Below are 21,334 nucleotides of genomic sequence, written 5' to 3' on the forward strand. Positions count from 1 at the left end.
ATATTTCTTGTCCCAGACATGATTCATTCCATGACAGAGAAGAAAGCAGGACTGCAGTGATTCTTCCTCAAGCAGGAGGTAGCTGTAACACACTGAAGCCTCCAGTCGAGCGCTGCCAAGACAGGCTATCAAGCCATCGCATCTTCTACCTGCCATGCCTGCTTATCCAGCCAGCCCTCCCCAGAATCTGTGTGAGCACCCTGATGCCTCGTGCTGGCAGGGAGCTTCTGTCGCTTTCCAACACCTTCTCCCTGGCAGGCTTTCCATTGCTGCTACTGCCGGGTGCCAGGGTTCGTGCTAGTTAAAGCTGGCACAAACATGAGTTGAATCTAGTCCTATAAATTTAAATAGTCAGAAGTAATTAGGTTTACACGTACTGCTGAATAAATAAATTCACTCTTGGGCTAGGGCTTTGTGCTGTAAGTTTCAGGCTTGGGTCAACTCTTGTGGTTAAGCTGTTAACTCCCTCCCCCTCCCCACAATCACAGATTATAACTAACATGCTGACAAACCTAACTTTAGTGGCACAAAAGCAGCAATAATTCTCAATATTGATTAATTTAGTTAGTTAAACCTGCAGTCTAAGCTTATTACCATTGCATGATAAATTGAGACTGACCTGCTGCCCAAGCAGGTTTTTTGATGAAGGATAGGATCAGCTTTAGGTCTCCACAGAAATACTTGTCCATTTACCATTTTCAATTAGAGAAGGCCATGAGTAAGGGAAAGCACAACATGGCTGCTTAAACTGGTCAATTATACTTACAGCACCAACAGAAAGAAAGAAAGCAAGGAAGCATGCAAGACAGCACCCAGAAATACAGGATTTTTCACAATTTGTCATCAACTGGTACAATAAACCTTTAAGGATGACAGCTAATCAGACTCCTTTTACTGATCACTTTATCTGATATGATTTCTAACTGCATATTTCAACAAATGTTTTACTCCCCTCTGTGGAAAAGAATGGACCATCAATCCTCTTGAATAAAATTCCTTTTTCTGAGCAGTTGTGTATGATGTGAATAATTATATCTACTCCTCAGTGCTTGAATGGAATTTCAACTTATCACTATTAGACGGTATCATGCAATACCTTTACACACTCTTTATCTGATATTACCACCCTGCAGAGGTAACCCTTCCTTTTAAGAGAAATGCTTAGGCAATCCTGTAGTTTCTATGGGTTTAAATATACAGTTACATGTGGGAAACATAGCACAATCTATCCCAGTTCTTAAATCCTCCCAGAATTACCATCCCTTCCTGGATGGGATGGTAATTCCATTAAAAAAAAAGAAGTGTTTCTATAGCAAGTAAGTACAAATTTGTCAATATTGGTAGTAGTTTACCACCTATTATATATTGCAAGTTCTCTCAAAAGATAGAAATAAACTGCCAGCTGCTGCCAAGAATAGAGGGATGATATCAAGCATACATTCTCCTAGCCCACTGGGCCAAGAGAAGATTAAATCTGACTCAAGCCCTCTCATTCTCCAAGAAACATTTAACTCTTCCTAAGAATGGTCATATATTCTTGTCATCCCACTGCACAAAATCATCCAACCAACAGTGTAAAACACAGCAAATTAATACTTTTGAATCCGTTTACTTTGTTGTTTAACTAAAGATATTATTATGAGAAAATGTGGGATATGATAACAAAAAACAAGGATTGTATGCTGTTTTTCTAGGCACTTGCTGCTAGAACTGTAATCCTACCTAAAGAAGGCAAGTTGTTTTTTATGTCGTAAGTGTAACAACAATGCTGCTTTCTATTTCTTCATTGGAGCAGAAGCGATAATGCTGCTTTTCCAGTGCGTTTAGTGCAGATATATAGTATAATCAGGAATTGCTGACTTAATGTGATTTTGTTGCTTGTCATTAAACATAAAACAACCCTTGTACAAAACATTTTAAAAGAAATGCCATTTGATAAAATATGAGGGGGGGTAAGTACAGGGGGATTAAGAACTTCAAGTGGATTTAAAATCTAACAGGGGTTAACACCATCCATTCAAATTATTTACAAATGTATTTAATGTGTCAGGACTTGGAACATAACATACTTTCTGTTCAAAATCTAAGTAAAATTAAAATGTTACAACTTGGCATATTCCTGCTCTTCTTATTCTAACAAGTAATTTAAGGCTTACTATAAATGTCAAACGGATATTTTAGTTTTTAGTTTGTATTATCCAGCTCGTGCTAGTATGAAATATCATAGAAATTCAGCCACTTCCACGCATCTAGGAGAATTTGATGGTTGTGTTTGCAGAATTTTAAACCAGAGATTACCTAGTGACTTACCGTGAAATGTCATGCTGGATTGGGGATGTGCTGCTGCCTATCAGCACGGGAGATGTGGCTGCATCCTTCCTAGGTCCTAAAGTTGTCTCTGTGGAATGAAGACAAGCCACATAATCAGAGGCTAGGAATTTTTGGACAGATGTTTTGTGATTCTGCATTATTACAGAACACTGGGACTAAAAGTTGCAACACTTTTGGGTTGCCATATATACAGGGAAATGGCTATCAGATAACTTATCAGGTGACAGTAATGTCCATAGCATGCATTTCAGGATCACAGAGACTCAAATCTACAGAATAAGTCACACTATAAGCCTGATCTTGCTGCCCAAAGTTTGAGAGACTTGTACTGTTATCATTTCATATAGTGGTTCTCAGGATTCAGCTTGTTTCACAAATGCAGTTCTCATGACATGCAACAAGATGCTAACATTCCAAGTGTAAATATCCCTGTGACAGTATTTTCTTCCAATAAAATAAGACTGTTTGTCCACTCCTTTCTTCTACCCCAATAACTCCTGAATTACAGAGTATTCTGCGTTGAAAGGTGAAATCTGGAGGTCATGTAGCTGAATCCTCCATTCAAAGCAGGGCCAACTAGACCAGGTTTAAGGCACTTGTCCAGTTTGGTTTTGAATGTCTCCACTGATAGTGAACCAACCTCTCTGAACAGCTTCTCTGGTTCCAGTGTTGACCATCCTCACAGCAAAAAATGTTAGCTGATCAGAATCTCTGGAGTTGTAACCTTCACCATCGCCCTGTTGCTGATGACTCCCAACAACAGTCTGATTCTCTCTTCTCTACACCCTCTCCTTAGGTACCTGAAGACCTCAGAACAGCTGTGCTGCATCATCTCTACACCCAGCTTCCTCACCCTCCCCCAGCAGTCATATGCTCCAACTCCCTGACTGTCCTGGTTGCCTCTGCTAGACTTCCTACAGCTTGTCAATGTTCTTGCTCTGTGAAGCCCGAAACTGGGCACAACACTTCAGAGATACAGTTTCACCAGAGCTGATCAGAGGGGATGTGTCACTTCATCAAACTGATGACCAGAACTTTTCTGTTATAGCCGAGGATTTGGTTACTCCAGCACACAGGCACACTGCTGACTTGTGGTCACCTTAATGTTCAGCAGGATACTCAGCTCTTTTCCAGCAAAACTGCTTTCCAAGTTGCCCTGTCGGCCCTGTTACGTGAGATTGGTCCAACCTTGTTGCAGAAATTGGCATTTCCCTTTGTTTAACCTAAGCAGGTTTCCGTCAAACCATTTTCCTAACCTGTAAGGTCACTTGAACACTGTGCCCTATCCTCCAGAGTAGGTACCACTTCCACAGTTGGTGTTACCTGCAAATTTGCTGAAGGTGGATCCTGTCCCACTATCCAGGTTGTTAATGTTAAGCAATTAACCAGTACCAAGTGTCTGCCAGCTGGACTGATGACCATCCTTAGAGGCTGGTGGTATTGCCAATTTTCCACCTATCTTTCCACCTCTTACCCACCCAGCTGAGAACTGGGCTTTATAGATAGGATTTAGTTAAGACAACTTGTTTACAGGTAGTCCGAGGTAAGTGGAATAAGCAAATTAGGAGTAATGTAATCTACCATGCAACAGCCTGTGAGTGCGGGCTTTTATATTCTAGCCTTATTAGTTCTGTCCAGCCAACTTCACTTAACTAAACAGTAACTATAGGGAAATCTCCAAGTCTCAGCAAAAATTAAAGTCAAATCAGTATTTAGCTCTTTAAGTAATTCTGTCATGCCTAAATATTTCCCAGCTCTGTGAACAGAAACATTATCTACCATCCATGCTGAAACATGAAGCAACAAGGTTGTAATTCCAGTGTCAGTGCAAAATTTACGGATGTCTAAGAGATTAAATACTGCATTAAGATTACATACTGCATTAAAATGTATACAAATACATACAATATAGTAAATCCACATGTTTAAAGGTGCATTCCAGGGAGACTAACAAAAAAATACAATGGGCTCTTATTGCCCTTCTGTCATGCATTGTGCTTCAGTACCATGCAGTGAAAAGATCTCGCCTTACAAAGAGTTAATTATCAGCAAAGGAACTCTTAGAAATATCATGGGGATATATGTTGATTGTGTGTCCCCGGTAACTTGATAGCATGCCAATCCAGGATGAGAGAGTGGGTATGCTTATAAAGACTGGAAGCCTCTTGCTTAGACTCTTGGCTTTAAGATCGAATAAGAGATATTTAGAAATCATTTCACATGACAGTGGAATGAGGCAGCTGGATTTTAAGAAAATAAGACCAAAGTAATAAAAACCTGGTGAGTAGGAGAATATATTCAATTCCTACTAAAAGAAAAGGCTGGCACACTGTCAACACACTACATTCATAGTGAAGTAGATGTATTTCTCTGAAAAACAAAATATATGAACTCGGAAGTGGCCAATACAGCCTCAAGGGGACTGTTCGGAGACCCAAGTCTGCAAATATTACCAGGTCTGGAAATGGAATGCAAGAAAAGGAAGTAAGTAGGAATATACTGAGGCTGTTATACTACACAGACATAAAACAGGGGTGGCAAAAAATCCTGAATAAGTGCATATCTAAATAAAAAAAATATTTAAAAATACATCTTGACCAAAGGCATGCAAGTCAATTTTGAGGCAAAAGAAACACCAAAGAGCAAGCAGGTCTATGAATATGTGAAGAAGATTAAATCAATAATGATTCCAAAGTGGCCAAGCTCCTAATAATTTTAAAATATACTATGAGAAAAAAAATAACAAAAAGGAATATTGGCAAGTAGGAGATAATGAAGACCGCGTTGATGTATAATACCTGCCTATATAAAGCTGATTAAAAGACATTACCAGGGAAAAAAAAAAGAGATACAAATTCTTTAGTCTGAAGGATATATATTTCAGGGCTAAGGGAATTAGTTAATGAATTTATGAAGTGACTGGTAATTATTTATGAAAAGTCATAGAGAACTGAGGTGATACAAATGACAGCAAATTAATTAGATTTGCAGGTGTTGGAAGACAGTATGAGACTGGAGACCTTGCAGATGATCTAGAGAAGCAACAAACATGGAAAAAGAACAGACACATTCACCCTTGGTAAAAAAAAAAAGCTCATATATGGTGAGATAATCTGACAGCAACAGAAAGAACCTGGGGTAGCAAAGATTAGCAAAAAACAAACTAGATATAAGCATGCAAGGCAAGCTATCCCAAGGCAATTATAGATGTCTTCTAAATGGTAATGTTAAAAATACTATTTTCAATTTGGTTAACTTGGTATGGGAATGATTTAAAGTAGATTAAAGACTCATTCGAGAAAATTCAAATAGCTGTCTATTTCTACTTGAGGAACAAACAACTAAAATATTAAGAACATGGAGAAATACAGCAGTCCACATTTTGGAAGTGTAAATACTAAGAATGAAGAAATACAGTTAAGGCTGGTTCCAGCAGTAATGGGATGCAACTAAGCAAAGGGAAATCTAGGTTCATAATCATAAAATAAATCTTTATGAATTGAATAATACTAATATTCATAATACTTAACATTTATATAGTACTTCACATCTTCAAAGTGCTTCACTAATATTAACTAATTGCTCTGTTCGATTGTAGGGAAGAGTCTTCCCCCTAGGGAAGAAGTTCCAGATTCTAAATCCCTAAGAAGCTCTCTTAGAAAACCTACTCAAAAACAGCCCCTGGAAAAGTACAGATTCTAAGAGCCAAAATAATTTTCCTTTCCTGGCTTTTTTCTTTTACATATGGAAAGGAAAGCTATGCATGCTATACAATACCATGCAGATGCTATATTCCCCTAAAAGAAAGGGGGAAATTAGTTCTTTCTTTGTTTCAATATAAAGGTATTTCAGGAAGTGTTGTGAAGAGGAAGACTTTAAACAAAAATGTAAAGGAGTGTCCAAAATTACAGAACATTGTGGATAGAATCTAGTTTAGTTTCCCAGCCTAGAAGTAAAATTTTCCAGGGCAGAAAGGAAGAGAAACACTTCTTTCTGTACTCCAGTGCTTTTTAACCAGAGAAGCTGTTAGATTTTAGTACAAATTGACATAGCTGGTGGTGACACCAATAAAAACAATTTACTGCTGAAAAGATCTAAGACTTCAGGATTTCTTCATCTGTTTAAAGTTTTCCTGGTAAAACTAAAAAAGTTTGTCTAAAAGACTAAAGCACCTCCTAAAGCACAGGAATAAAATTTAAGGAGCAAATAGAAACAGGAGACAAAAAGCAACAGTGAGAATAAAAGCTGGTTGCCTAAGCTGATTCACTAAGCTTCTGCCCTGAAAAGAGAGCAAAAGTGCCTCTTCCACTCCATCAGGTGATGGAAACAGGTTAACAATGTTCTGCTTGCTCTCCTCCCCATTACTAAACATCTGCAGGGAGAAAGAACTGGGTTTGGAATGTGAGCCTTCCATACATACTGTGCTCATAGTAAGTGAGCAGCCCTATGAACAGTAAAGCCTTCCACCATTCTGGCATGGGAATGCTTTCCTTTTATCTTCTCAAAAAAATCTAGTCAGAGGTAATTGAACACCAAAACCTGGTACAACTGCGTATATTGCTGTGGAGGGACACTATCATGAGTTGCACCATAGCCTGGATACCCCCACGATTCCCAGTAGTGCAAAGAGATTACATAGTGAACCCAAAGATTCACATCACTACTGGCACTGCACTAAGGTGTGCTTGGAGAGAGTCCCCATCCTGAAGAATATACAATTTAAGAAGTTTTCAGTGGACATGCTTCTGTATACAGTATTCAGCGCTGCTGTTTTCTGACCAAAAGGCCACCTTAAGGTATGGGGCTAAATAATATCGAGTTTCATTCCTCAAGATGTCTTGCTGACTTCATTCCCCTTTCCCACATCACATGGCCTAGCTAGAGGGCTCAGGTAAACACACTGCAACAGTGGGATCCAAGATACCCAGGCTTGCTGGTTCAGCACTCTGACACAGTAAGGCAAACACCATATTGTTATAAATTTCACCACAGTAAACAGTGTTAGCATCCCTTATTTTGTTTTTGCTAGATGCTATATAATTGCTTTCCAATAAAACAATAAATTCTGAAGCAGAAATCCCAGGTCAGCAACAGATGGGAAGATCCAGCAGAAACAAGGACAGAGGCAGCTACGTCCAGAGCTAACTGGAATTAAGAAACAACATTGTGCCCTGGTGATACCCAAAGATGGAAAAAATACTTTAGAAGTATATGTGTATGCTTGTTAAAGAAGTCCAAACATATAACAGAAGGAAGCCAATTAAAAAGATACTAAATACAGAAGACTTCAACTTCAGTGATTAGTGCTAGGTAATTTGCCTCGTGATAAACAAGCCATTCAAATCAGTAATAGACCTGAGGTTGTTCCACAGCTTGAAAGCATTTCTCGGAAATTTATCTCGTATCACAGCAAGTGCCAATGTTTGCAAGTTAAATTTTGCCACACAGCTCTGCATCTTCAAAGCCAGAAATCCCAGTGTTTGCGAAAGACTCCCACCATCTTCAGATAATATGCTGACCACTACAATCACTAAATCAGCATATGTGCAGCTCAATTGCTATGCGCAATAGCATCGTGCAGCTTGTAACTTCTCCTAAGTACTACAAAATGAAACGAATGAAGAAGAGGCCAGCTTGGATTTTTTTCCCCCGAATCTATGGCAAATAAATTACTTTTCTAGAGACTATCCCTATCCAAGGAACAAAACCCATGATCCAACTGTGAAAAATCTCAATTTCATCACTACACTATTGAGAAGGAGGGGGAGAAGGAAGAGGGAAAGAGAAGAAAAAAATAATGATAGCTAAAAAAAAAAACCATAAAAGAAAACCATCAGTGAAAATTGCCCCTGAAACTTTGCAGAATTGTAACGGCTTTCTCTTGCTTAAATTGATTGGTGTAGCAATGTTATAAAATGACTATTAGGATTCATTGTGCACAACAGAAAGTGTGAAATGTCAGCAGACTATACAGCAAAAGTAATGGGTCCTGAACCCCTGTTAGTCAAAAATGATTTTGTTTCAAATTAGAAATTGATTTTTTTGGACACAAGCCCTTTACAGGCTTCCAACTTTTGTAGCTGTGCCTTGGAAGAGATTAACCTCAGCCACTGTTTGGGTCCAGGCTGATGATACCCTTTTGAAAGTTTCTTCACAGGGACTGCTTTTTAATGTTGGTACAGTCTTAACCAATAACACAAGTTATTTGTTCCTTTGAGAACTGCACCACATTTCTTCTCATTTTGCCATTTTCTTTATTTTTATGCTGACATATACGGCAAACTGGCTGACAAGTTAAAATAAAAAAAAAGGTAGCTCATAATTGAACCAAGGATTATGTTCAAGGCTCAGCAGCGAAACATCCAAGCTGCTTTTGTTCCCAACCCTTTCTAAGAAAGACTGCTTCTCTGCTCCTTAAGTGGAGGTACTAAGCCAAGGGCAGGATAGATTCTAGCTGTACAGACAACCCTGTGAGGCAAAATATGAGGTTGTGATGGTGGACCCATTACTTGGGGAGGAAAAGAATATGAAGAAGATTACATTTCATGAGCAAGCCCCACTGCACTTAATTCTCTCTGCTTGCTGGGAAAGAAAAAGAATTGTTGAAGTAGCTTTTTGAGATTAAAGGGCTATTTTTCTCCCTTCCATCAGGAACACCAGCCAAGAAGATCACTTGTTATTTACAAGGCTTTCTATGCACTTTATTATTTTAAATGGAGCTCCCTTCTTTTGGATTGTTTTAAGCCACTTGCAATTCTTTCCTTCTGATAAGCTCTTGAATTCTATATCTAAAATTTCTAAATGCCATCAGCACACTCATGGCCCCACAATACAGTGTGCTTCCCCTTACCTTTCCTTGACTTGATGCCTTCCTTCTTGGTTTGCACAAGAAGGGCTCTCTCATCTTGCATGTTTGCACCAAACCCAGCCATCTTCTTCCCCAAACTGCTCCCACCACTTCCTGGTGTTCTGGAGGTTGTACTCACTGGAGGTGTCCTTGGAAAATAATCTTCATGTTTCGACACTGGTACACTGGGGGAAAGAAAGATCACAGTGTTAACAAGATGCATTCAGACCTTTCAATGCTGCACACAGCCCTCTCCCTCATTTTGACTCTGGAAGCATTAAGTCCCGGATTTCCTGAATTGTTTGGACAGGGTGAGTGGGATGAAGATACAGAAAGGACTTTGTCCAGCACAACGGAGCAAGGTTGGAAGAAACAGTAACTAAAAAATTGCTCACTTTGCTAAAAGGAAACAGAGAAGATTAAGTGAAAACTGGAGCCATGGCTTGCAAAAGGGAAGCAGATCATAAAATGGTAGAATTGTTTAGGTTAGAAAGGACCTTTAAGATCACTAGGGCCAACAAGGAAGGAAACACTGCCAAGCCCACTGCTAAATCATGTCCCTAAGCACCACATCTACATCCTTTTTAAATATCACCATGATGGCAATACCTCGATTCAAGAAGAAAAGGCATGAAATACAAAATGAGGCAAGATAAATGAACAGAGCTACTTGTAAGTAGAACAGAGAATGTATGAATAAACTGGTGCAAGAGTATCTGGTGAAGTGCGTGCAGCAGTTTAAGAAGGCTAACCAAAACCAGTATGGCTCAAGATGATCTTCAGCACAAGATAGTAAACACAGCACAGACAGCGCCAGGAGGCAAATTTGGTGGTGCAGAGCAAGCATTTGGGGAAGACAGGAGCCTATGGAGACACATCTTTCCATCAGTGAAGACAACCTGCTTTCAAATTCTGTCCTCTTGAAGACAATTGCTGCTTTAAATGAGGATTCCCAACATATATATATGTCATTAGCCCCCCACTGTTATAAAAAAAAAGCAATTAAAATACCTACAAAAAGAAAACTTTGTATTATCCCCATGAACAAATACAATTCAACCCAAGATAATACTGCTTTACTTGCAAACACTGAAGTGACATACAACTTTCCTAAGTTAACAGAAGATTAAACAAATCATTTTCCTGTTTAAGCACTGATTTTAAGCACTGACGTGGGCAACCCAAAGACTGCCACTGAGTTTGTGGAGGCTGATTCACAAGAAACTTTTATCTGAAAGCTTACACTACTGAAGTTACTGTACATGTGAAGGAAAACGCAGGTATTTGATGTTCCCCTCAGAAAATGATAGCTAAATTAAGTTTCAAATCAATGTACTGTATAAGCCATTGTTTAATAGGGCCCACTGCGCCTGTTGGACAATTAGTATTACTCCTGTATTATTAATGCAGAACAGTATTTAATGGTTTATGACCTGTAATAACTGGCTGAAGTGTTGGATAAAACTTCTCTGAATAACCTCCGTTTACTTCAGGGCCTCAAACTGTGTGGCCACTAATAATGTTGCAAAGTGTTATTAAAATTTATGGTGACTAAATTAGTATCTTATTTGAATGATATGAAATTATTAACCTACTAATTCCTGCAACCCAGCCAGAAGTGGGGTTAGACCCTAGTAAATGTTTGAAGAGGCTTAAAGGTGCAATACTTGACCAGATTTCTGCGATAATACAAGACTTGACATTCCATTTGCCTGTACTTGGATGATTAGAAGTATTTAAAACACAATGAGGTTGTCATTATTTAGATGCTTTCTGAGTTTTTAAAGTACATTTAATTACAACCTTCAGATCCTCTGTGAAGACAGTGACCTTTGGCTTGTAGATGAGGAAGCGATTATTCCACTTGTTTGCTGTGATACCTTTTACACGGTGCAGTTAACTCTAGAATACTGAGTTCTGGTTTAAATGATGCTAAGGCAGAGACAATTCAAAGAGGAACAGACACTAAGAAGAAGTTACAGAAGGTAATTTGTGAAGAAATAACAAAAACAAGTGTATTTGCACTTATAGATCACTAAACAATTAATAACAGCCTGAACAAATACCTAATCTGAGAAATGTGCATATCAAGGAGAGAAAGGGATAATGCAGAGAGATACAAAAAATCAGTAATTAACGATGTACCAAAATTAAACAAAGAAAACATAAGGGGGGTTTTGTGTGGCTATTTCAGAACATAGTTACTCATTCACCTGTGGAATAATCAGTAAGATAAGTGATGTGACTACTGCCATCTTGAAAATTTAAAACTAACATATGGTCCAAAGGGGTCAGTTATGCATAGCTACACAGATTAAGTGACAAAACAGTTCCTTCTCTATTTTCAAATTCAGCAATCCATTGTATCACTCAAATGCAGAGTGGTTTGTAGGACTTCCTGCAAGGCACCATGATATCCGATTAATCTTCATGCTATTCCCTGGAACTACACAACAGAGAAGACTGTCTGAATAAAGACCTTATTAACCTACCTAGCCTACATACTAAGGAAGAAGTTGCAGAGTAGCACGGCCAGCCTCATCACTGGTGCTTCCTTATGAATATCCAAGTACATCACCAACAAAGCAAAACACACCTTGAATGCTTTTTTTGCATTTTGTCTGTGCCTCATATCGCGATATCCCCGCTGAGCATGAATGGCAAATTTTAAATGTCATTCAGGACCCATTGAATAGTGCTAGTATTTGCATTCCTTAAAAAGTAGAAAAACATTAACCTTTTGTTTTATTGAATTAAAATGCCATGGAAATGCTGATGTAGTCTTCAGAGACTGAAATACTTTTACAAAGAAGAATAGCTGTCATTTATTAGACACAAAGAACAATTACTTGATAGGATGCTTTCTGACAAAAAGCAGATTGGTATTCTCATCATAGAAAAGGCATTGTAAAAAAACCCAGCACAGACCTCTGAGACTTGAATAATTTAAAGCTGCATTTGGTGCAATTTGAATTTTTCTTTAGGGAGGCAAAGTTAAATACCTTTAATTTGTTCTAATTATTTCAAATTTGCAAGTTAATTATGGCTGATCATTAAATAACAAAAAGGACTATCGTCTCCATAGAGTTTTACCTCCTACCCTCTGCATTACTTAAGCTAGATTTTAGTATGCATGAATTAACTTTCTAAATAATCACACGGTTTGACTAAATGGCTCAGTAAAATGAGCTCTGATCCTCAGAATAAGCATTAATGGACATTAGAAAGGCTACTGGGACCCATGTTACTTACATTATAAGTATTTTTAATGGGGTCTTATTTACTAATCTTTATGTACTGTTCAAGTTAGGGCACCATATAGATACATTATTCTGCTTTAATAGAGGAAAGTCAGTTCTTCAAGATACTAAAACAAATGTCCATTTAGAACCAACTAAATTCATTTTTAAATTCATGCAGGAAAACTCTGATAGAATTTAACTTGTTTTAGCTGCTCATCCTGATGAATCAATCCAACATAATGGTAGCCTTGGTCTGCAAATGGAGTTTTACAGATCTATTGAATCACTAAGCAACTCAAGCAGCTGAGACTCTTGCCAGAGAGCAGCATTTACTATCAGCATGTGTACACCCACGAGGTTTCATCTCTTCCCTGCTCCGTGGGATCTCAGGCATCGATCCCAAATTTGGATACTCACCTTTCACTGAACTCTGATCTTTCCATGCATTTTCCAGTGTTAGATCAGTGGCATCCACAAAACATGAATACATTATAACTAGTCAGAAACCCAAACCACGAGGCAATTCATGCCTCCAGTATATATGTTCAACAGATGGCTGCCTTAATGGTACCCTACTGCACCCTGTTGAGGCAAGGGTTTAAGAGTTTAACCATTATCAAACTAACAGATTGCCATGGTGGGTTAGCTCCAAAAGCAAACATGTTGGAATGTTATTTTCCTGTTCTGCAATTTCTGTTTTAAAAATAAAATAATTAACAGTTCATGTGTGCAATCTGCTGCAATTATATCAGGCCAAGAATGCATAACACTTAATGATGCAAAACTGGTGATAAGTAGACAACCCAAGCAATACGTTTTTGTAGCTGGAACATGAATTGCCATTTGAGATGCAGTTTGACAAACAGGCTGAAAATTGCTTCTCCTCCCGCCCCAGACTTTGGCTGGGAGAATGTTCAGCCAGATCAGCTTCCGGAGTCAGCTCAGTCTATCACAAGTGCTGGGACAAAGAAGAAGGTGTCAGTGTATCATGAGATCTTCTTTTCAGCAGGTGTCCAAACTTGGATCAGTTTAAATCAAGTTACCAAAGCACACTATTGAAAACCACCAGTTCCAAACTAGGACTGTTTGTGAAGTTGTCTGCCTACATGGCAAATAGAAAAATATCTGTGAGCAGAAAAGGACTACAGACTCTGGATGTGTGGATCTAAGAAGCAACAACAGTGGTCTCCTGCACTACCACAACTTTTTCAGTCCACTCAAGTGTACTGTGTTACTCTGTGTAAGCTCCTACTTCCAAGGGCCTCAGATATTTCAAGTGGGATTTTTTCCAACAATGTGTCAGGTAGAGCAGTGTGATTATCCTAATCCACAAAGCAAAGATCATAAGGAACTGATGCAGTAAAGGACCAGGACCCCTGGACAGCAAGCAGGTCAGCAGAAGCGGAAGACAACCAGAACCTACCCCAAACACTCAATTCACTGATACCCGAAATTGGTGCATACACCACATGTGTCTGCTGAGAGCTAATTATGAGGAAAACCCTGACAAGAGGTAGAGCTCACAGCCCTTGTTAGCACATCTTGACCTGCAACCTGGAGTTCTCCTCACAGGGGACACAGCTTGCTCTTTCTTTCCAATGGAGCTGGGGAAAAAACGCATCCAGATGTACAAGCCAGCAGAGCAGCCCTGGGACAGAGGAGGGAGATTGCTCCACTCACTACTGCTTTATGCAGGCTATGCAAATACACAGGATGGCTGAGTTAGAGCTGGAAGGGAGGCAAGAATTGCAGGTGAGGAGGAGAAGCACACCATGAACTTCTGGGCAATCTCTCATCCCTGAATGCCATTGCCCTTCCGTTCCTTGCAGCAAAACCAGTCTGCTCGCATCAGCAGATTAATCACCTTAAAACATACTGTTAAAAATCTAAAGCCTATCACACTGAAACATACAGTGCTTGAATGAAAAAAATCTGAGCTCAACATTTTTCTCCTCCTTTAAAAAGCAGAAAAAAAAATCCTATTCTAATACAGACCTTGAAGGCCAGATTCAAGCCTAAAGTGAGATTTCATGGGCCAATTATGAAACCTGGCATTTTGAGACTTATGTTAGATGCATCAGCATGTTAATGACACTGCTGGGATCCAGTGCATGATAATAAGAAACAGATGCTTTCCTTGCTAGACCAAATGATCACTAATAGTTTCAAGAACATAGACTCACAGAATAGTTTGGGTTGGAGGGCACCTTTAAAGGTCATCTAATCCAGCTGCCCAGCACTGAGCAGGGACACCTTCCATTAAACCAGGTTGTTCCGAGCCCCGAGCAGCCTGACCTGAACAACCCCAACTCTCTCAGCCTTTCCTGATACGAGAGGTGTTTCAGCTCTGAGGTCGTGTTTGTGGCCCGCCTCTGGACTCACTCCAGGTCCATAACCTTCAGGACTGAGCCTATCTCCTTTCTCATGCGTTTTCTAGGCAAAAGGCAGGAGGGCAGGGACAGGTAAGGGAGCACCTCAGCAGCCAGTGAGCATCCTGGAACTGAAATATAAGTATTATCAAATCTGCTTGTAACAAAAGGATTTTTCATCACAGAAAATAGACAGTGATTACCTACAATCTACATGTTATTATGCACACACAGTATATTGCTGGGGAGTGATGCAGAGCTTTCATCTCTCACAGTCCTTTTTCAGGCTCAGCAACCTCAAATCCAGCAATACCTGTGCCTGTATCAGGTTTCTCTATTGGCTTTTTTTCCCCCTGTTGAACTGTGTCTCCTTGACCTGCTGCATTAGGTTTACTTTTCTCTCATCTTGGAGGAGTTACATTGGTAAAACGTTTTCCATATATCAAGCTGCACCAGGGTACAGTAATCCATAGCATGGCTTCTCTAGACCATTCTTTCAGAGACCAGTTCCTTCCCCATTCCCTCAGTGACTGGTACTTAGACATTTCATTCTACCAGCAAGAATTGAGGCCACGTATGCTCTTAATTAGCAATGACCTATTAGATGATACCAGCCAGAGGTGAAACCTTGGCCTCATTGAATCAATCAGAATACTGCCTTTATCTTCAATGAAGTCAGGACTTCACTTAATATACACAGTTAGAGGTCCATCTGTAGCAAGTACTAAGCTAAATTCCACCTAAAATTATATTCTTGCCTTTGAAGCCCTGTCCTCATTCTGCTGTAAGTTAGCTGTATTTCAGCTCCCCATCAGAATCTTTCTCACATATCTTAGTTTTCCTAATAAACAGCAAAATGAGCTTTGATTATTTTTCTTTCCTCTTTTCCGAAACTGAAGAAAATTCTAACATAAAGGTTTTCAGACAATTATAGGGAAATGGCCACAGAAAACAGACTGGCAAAGCTACAGCAGGACAAAATGCTGTGATTGTGTGTTTGGCCTTTCTTATAGAGCAGAGCAGAGCAGCTGTCGTTCCAGCAAGCAGTGCTGTCAGCCTTCACAAAAGAAAGTCATGTAAATGTCAAGTCATAGGTATAAAAACAATCCTTCAAAACAGCGTCTGTATATCTGAAAAGCCTGCCTAGCTGTCACCAGTGAAAGTACCATAAGGAATGATGCAAAAATCCTGTTTAGGACAAACAAAGTTTTTGAACTCAATCCAAACTTCCCCAGTAGATCACGCTGCATCACCCTCTCCTTCAAAAGGAGAATCACATGCTCGTCAGCAAAGTGAATGCCTGTCTCAGTGCCTTATACAGCATCACTACTGTTTGGCTGAGAGCCAACCACATTCACAAGGTGCCCATCGAAATGCCATATGCAAGCTATCTCCTGAACAAACATCCCCCAAATTAGACTCCAATTTGGTTGTGATAAAGGCATAAGAACAATGCATCATCCCTTCTCGACTCAGCTGGGACAAAACACTTCACAGCATTGGGCTGCACTGCAAAAAAGGCTGTAGATGAACTGCTGCTGCAGGGATCGGTCCGAGTCTGCAGGTAACGTGCTTGGTGCAGGAGTCCTTGTTTTCCTTCACTGAGACTCCTGGTATAGAAGCACTCTCTCCTCTATAGATGTTTCCAGACAGGATGATGGGTGTTGATAACAGAAGCTTTCAGTAAATGAGCAGCAATTGCTTTTTCTGATCATGGATCACACCATGGAGCAGTCATTTGCAAAGGATAAATGGCAATGTAGCAAAGGAGGGACACAGTGAGAGTCGGAAAGCAGATACTCTCAGGGTTTCCAGTATGCCCTACTAACAATGCATTCTGAAGAGATGCCTGATTAGAGCAACAGATATTTAAGAATGCACTCTTGTGTGCAGGTATTATGAAGAGTTACATATGCACAGACAATTAAGAGTTTTGGAGGATCCTGCAGTGCCTATATGCAGACAGAAGAGTTATAAAAGACATACCATCTACAGCTGCTTCTGTTCACTGACAAAGTTGCACTTGATAGGTGCTAACTTTCAATACTCAGGATAAATTATCATCCCTGGTTTCTAAGTGGGGAAACACGGGAACATAAGGTTACAAGCATCTCACACTGACAGCAATGAAAATTAACAACCACTAACCTGGGCAAATACACACAAGGATCCTGAGATGGCCTTCAAGGTCACTGACAGCTCCCCTGATATCAGGGAACAATCTTCATAAACACATCAAATTCCATAATAAACACAATTACAGGTTTTTTTCTGTTCTGTTTTTCTGAGGCTGCTGCTCCTGTATCTGATTTGTGTAATGTTTACTGAAACCAATATGGGAGCACCCTTACAGGACACATCTTTTGCCATAAAAATGCTGTCCTCTTATTTTAAGCACAGATTACTATTGGCTTTCAGGGTTACATAGGTATGTTTCTGTCAAAGTGAATCTGGAGGCTAATACTTTTCATATTCCAAAAAAGACATCAAGGGCTCAGTGTGTTGGCACAAGCTAAGTCCAGATACAAGGCACATGATACCAGCATGCCTCCTCACACCACACTGGCTCCTCACACTACAAACCTGAAGTGGAATGTTGTAATGATTGTTGTTTTATAGTGATCTAAACCAATGACATGCTAGAATATAGCCAGGTCTGCAACTATAAATACACATGGCATCCTAAATTCTCACCTATTAGGGTCTTTTAAAATGGTGTCATACACTACTCCTCTTCTGTTGGAAATACCACTCCTGATGCATCTTCAGATTTCCTCAGCTTTTTTTCCATGATTAAATCATATCTGTAGGACATGGTCAATCTATGATTAAGGAGTATATTAATGATTTACTACTACACTAGTTCTCATGTTTATTATATTGCTTAGTAAAATGAAAACACTGAGATTGTTTATTGATCTGCTTAAAAAAAAAACAGCCCAAAAAGAAGTAAATAAAGAAGTTAGACTTTGGACTTTACTCAGTTTAGTGGATTACCATACCCAGATGTAGATTTGACGAAGTAGCTCTTGATAAAGATTTAAAACATCACTTCTAACCACTTCAACTGCCTTAAACCCAGCGAAATTACATATTTCACAGAGCATGCTTGATGGCTAGTGACTGAAAAATCAGGTATTTATGGCAAGTGCAATATAGATTTAGTGCCTAACTCATGGCATACAACTCCGAAAACCAAGGCCTGAGCCCCACAAAACACAACATACTAAAGATTTCCTTTCATTGCTTGGATTTTACAGAATGCGACAGCATCACTGACTATTGACTCAACCAGGATGTTTACGGAACAGCTTTAACACATTTTTGTACTCTTATATTCAGGAAATAAAGAAATAGAACTGAAACCAGACAGAAAACTGCCTCACTACGAGGTATGTATCAGTGAGATACATATTGAGATGCTCTGATATCCAGCATCAAGGGAAGCTACAAAAGGAAGAAATCCTGGTATGAGGCTGTATGCAGGGAAGGTGTGGGCTCTGTCCAGATCCTGTCCTGCCAGTTACCTGCCCCAGATACTGAATGTGACAAATACACCATGTACTTCGTTAGTCCAGATATAACCAATTCTTCCCATCTTAGATCTACTGCTACTGATTAGGCCCTGGGAATCTACTTTTGCACCAGTCTGTTATAATCTGTTTGGAGATGTCTGTCCAACACCGTTGTCGCCGGTGCCCTTTTCACACTGTGACATGGGTTTAGAGGCTTGCATTATTTACATTGCCAAACCACCTCAGTCCTACTGAGTACAGCCAGCATGTAAATTCAGCCCACCTCTCAAAGGCATGGTTATGCAAGATGTAGATGGAAGTTAAGGGAGCACAAAAGTTAAAAAGAAAAAGGGATCAACTGCACATCAATCAAACAGAAGTCATGTAGTTACACAAAGAGATGAAGCCTGGCACTATTGACAAAGTGAGATACTTGCTTATTGTCTTATTTCAAACTCTTGTGTGCTAGAAGGCATATGTAAACTTCTCAGCATGGAAGAGCTGATGATTTGTCACTGCAGTTGAGTTATAATATTTCCCTCCCTAGATCACTGGTAATATTTTTTGAGTACAATTTGTGTTTTAGGTAGGCTTTACCAGGCAGAGAACATCCTTGTGGTCAGTCAGAAGAGATGCATTAGTTTGAAAGTAATTAAATGAGGATTGAAAGTGGTGAGGAAAAAAAGCACTCAAACTCGAAAACAAAATCTGGGAAAAATAGTTTAAAAAAAGGCTCAAAGTGGTAAGAGGTGAAACAAGAAAGACATGATCAGAACAGAACAGAGGCAGAAGTCACCATGCTATGACTCAGTGGTTGCAAAAGCCAGAAAGAACTAGGGAATGTGGTAGGAGCACAGGGCTGAAAGTTCATGCAGAGCCCAGCATAGCATTGAGTCCCAGATAACTGGAGGAGTAAAGGTGCTAGAGAAAACAACATAAGAAACAAAATAAGAACAACTTTGTGACTTTCTGCAGAGCCCTACAGATTGATAAGACAAGCCTCCAAGGAGGGTCTCGGAGAAGCAAGTGGCAAGATCTGAGCAAGTAGCCAAGATACCCATTTGGAAAAATTATTTTGAAGAAGAATGAACATTAAGCAGTCAAAGAATACATTAGTTAAGGTGCAAGATGAAGGATTAGATCAAAGGGTGCTGTTTTAACTGTTGACACACTGAAGGCATGTCTTTGCTGCAAAGGAGAAGGAAGCTGCAATAGCTGTCAGTAGACAGGATGCGTACAGAGGAGAGTGATCCCCAGGTTATGAGTCTGAGTGACAGGGAGGATGTGGCATTATCAAAATCAGAAGTGAAGAGAGATTCAGCAGCAGAAGTAAGGAGTTCTGTTTTGGTCAGATTAGGAATGATCTGAAGGCAAAACAACCGGGATTATGTGTCAGGGAGGCACTCAGATATGCAAGACTAGACGGAACAGAGCAGAGGCTTTAAGAGTTATTGGCAGGGAGATGATAGCCAAATCCGTGTAACTGGATGTTGTCACCCAGGGACATGGGTACAGAAATCTCCAGGCAAATCAAGGAGTGACTAAATCCTTTCCCTGCCACCTCACAGAGGTTTCTACCTAGCTCCAAAAGAAATTATCTAAAATAGTGCTGCAAAAACATGCATGAAAAAACCCTGTCTCTCTATAAAATCTAAAGATCATACTGTTTCTAAAATTAGGGCAACCACTAAATGAAAGTTAACCCGAACAATAACTTTAGCTAAACTTCAGGTCACATGCATTTAATATAATGAGATGAAGAATATGAAAAGGCCATTCATAATGGAATTCATCGAGTTAGGAATGCCATGCTTAGCTGCCTTATAACATATAATTAATGATCCTATAAAAATCGAGCAGTATGAACTCTCCCGACTGCCCGCAGAACTGTTCTTTATGCTGGGTAGGGCAAGCAAGCATCTGCTTCCACAAATACTGCCCTTTGAGAAGCTGAAAAGCTTTTTTTCCCCTGCTCCATCAGGGACCACACTGCCATTTCCATGACACGCTGAGCTTTGAACCGTTACCCAAATCAGACTATAGCATTTGGCAACCCAGTACACATCTGTCATGATAGACTGGTTATTGGTGAAATGTTAAAGAAAAAGTCATTAACTCTTTTCCATTGCATCTAATACCCCACATTCCTCTAGATTATTTATAATCCCCACTAAACCCACCCTCTGTTTACAGTCTTTCAACACAACAGCAAAATATATACTGTCTGGAGAGCTTTCTTGCCGTATACCACTCCCTACCATTTGGTACAACAAAAGACATTCTCTCTCCATCAAAAGGCCTGATCCCTCCTGAAGCCTTGATGCTCAGATTCAAGGTTAAGGGATTAAGGCCTGAAACATTGAGTACCAGAGGAAAGGAAGCCAAATATCAAAAGAAACACAAAAATCAATCCTCTTCACCGCAGGAGCAGTGTGAAGAACAAATCAGCTGGGCTGAATCTAAAATTTTCTCTGCATGGCTCTCAAAAATTAGCACTGTTGTAAAGATAATGGGTAGTTCTGCAAAGCCTCAGCACCCATGCAAAGCCACAGAGTTCAGATCAGCACACCAGTACAGTCTGGGAAGTTTTATGTCAGAATAATTCAGTGGCAAATACCAAAGTCCACTTCTGAGAAAGTGAGAGCTGGAGAGCGTGCGAGAGCACGCATGCCCTTATCTTTATATGTAGCCTGTACATCTGCAAGTGGCAGAATCTAATATTTACTGGAGTTTGCCTTTTGCTTCAATTCTCTGTGTGCTGAAGTGCAGCCAAGGTCACCGCAGGGTGCGGAAGTGGGTTTTAGCTTAGTGCAGCTGTGATCATGGCCAGAACAGCAGGGTACAGAGGATTTCTTGCTTAACTTTGTAATGTCAATAGCTTTTGTTCTTAGTCTTGCCTCATCAGTTCTGATATAAGCTTTTAAATGGCGTGAAAGTTGAGCGGGTGGGTTTAAAATCTCTTAATTTAAAACTACCTTCCAGAACATTTTGTTTTATCAGATTTTTCTTAACTTTTCCAACTCACAGATT

General features: G+C 39.7%; 1 protein-coding gene across 1 annotated transcript in view; it reads right to left on the reverse strand.

Moving 5' to 3' along the window:
- KIAA1328 (KIAA1328 ortholog) overlaps positions 1–21,334 on the reverse strand; it is a 69,350-nt gene that overhangs the window by 39,237 nt on the left and 8,779 nt on the right. The window contains exons 3-4 of the mRNA XM_034073211.1: positions 9,182–9,363; positions 2,311–2,398 (exon numbers count right to left, since the gene is read on the reverse strand). Coding sequence (XP_033929102.1) covers positions 2,311–2,398; positions 9,182–9,363 — 270 coding nt within the window. The remainder of the gene's footprint in view (positions 1–2,310; positions 2,399–9,181; positions 9,364–21,334) is intronic.

The sequence above is a fragment of the Melopsittacus undulatus genome, chromosome Z (genome assembly GCF_012275295.1).
Source record: "Melopsittacus undulatus isolate bMelUnd1 chromosome Z, bMelUnd1.mat.Z, whole genome shotgun sequence".
In the NCBI taxonomy this organism is placed as follows: Eukaryota; Metazoa; Chordata; class Aves; order Psittaciformes; family Psittaculidae; genus Melopsittacus; species Melopsittacus undulatus.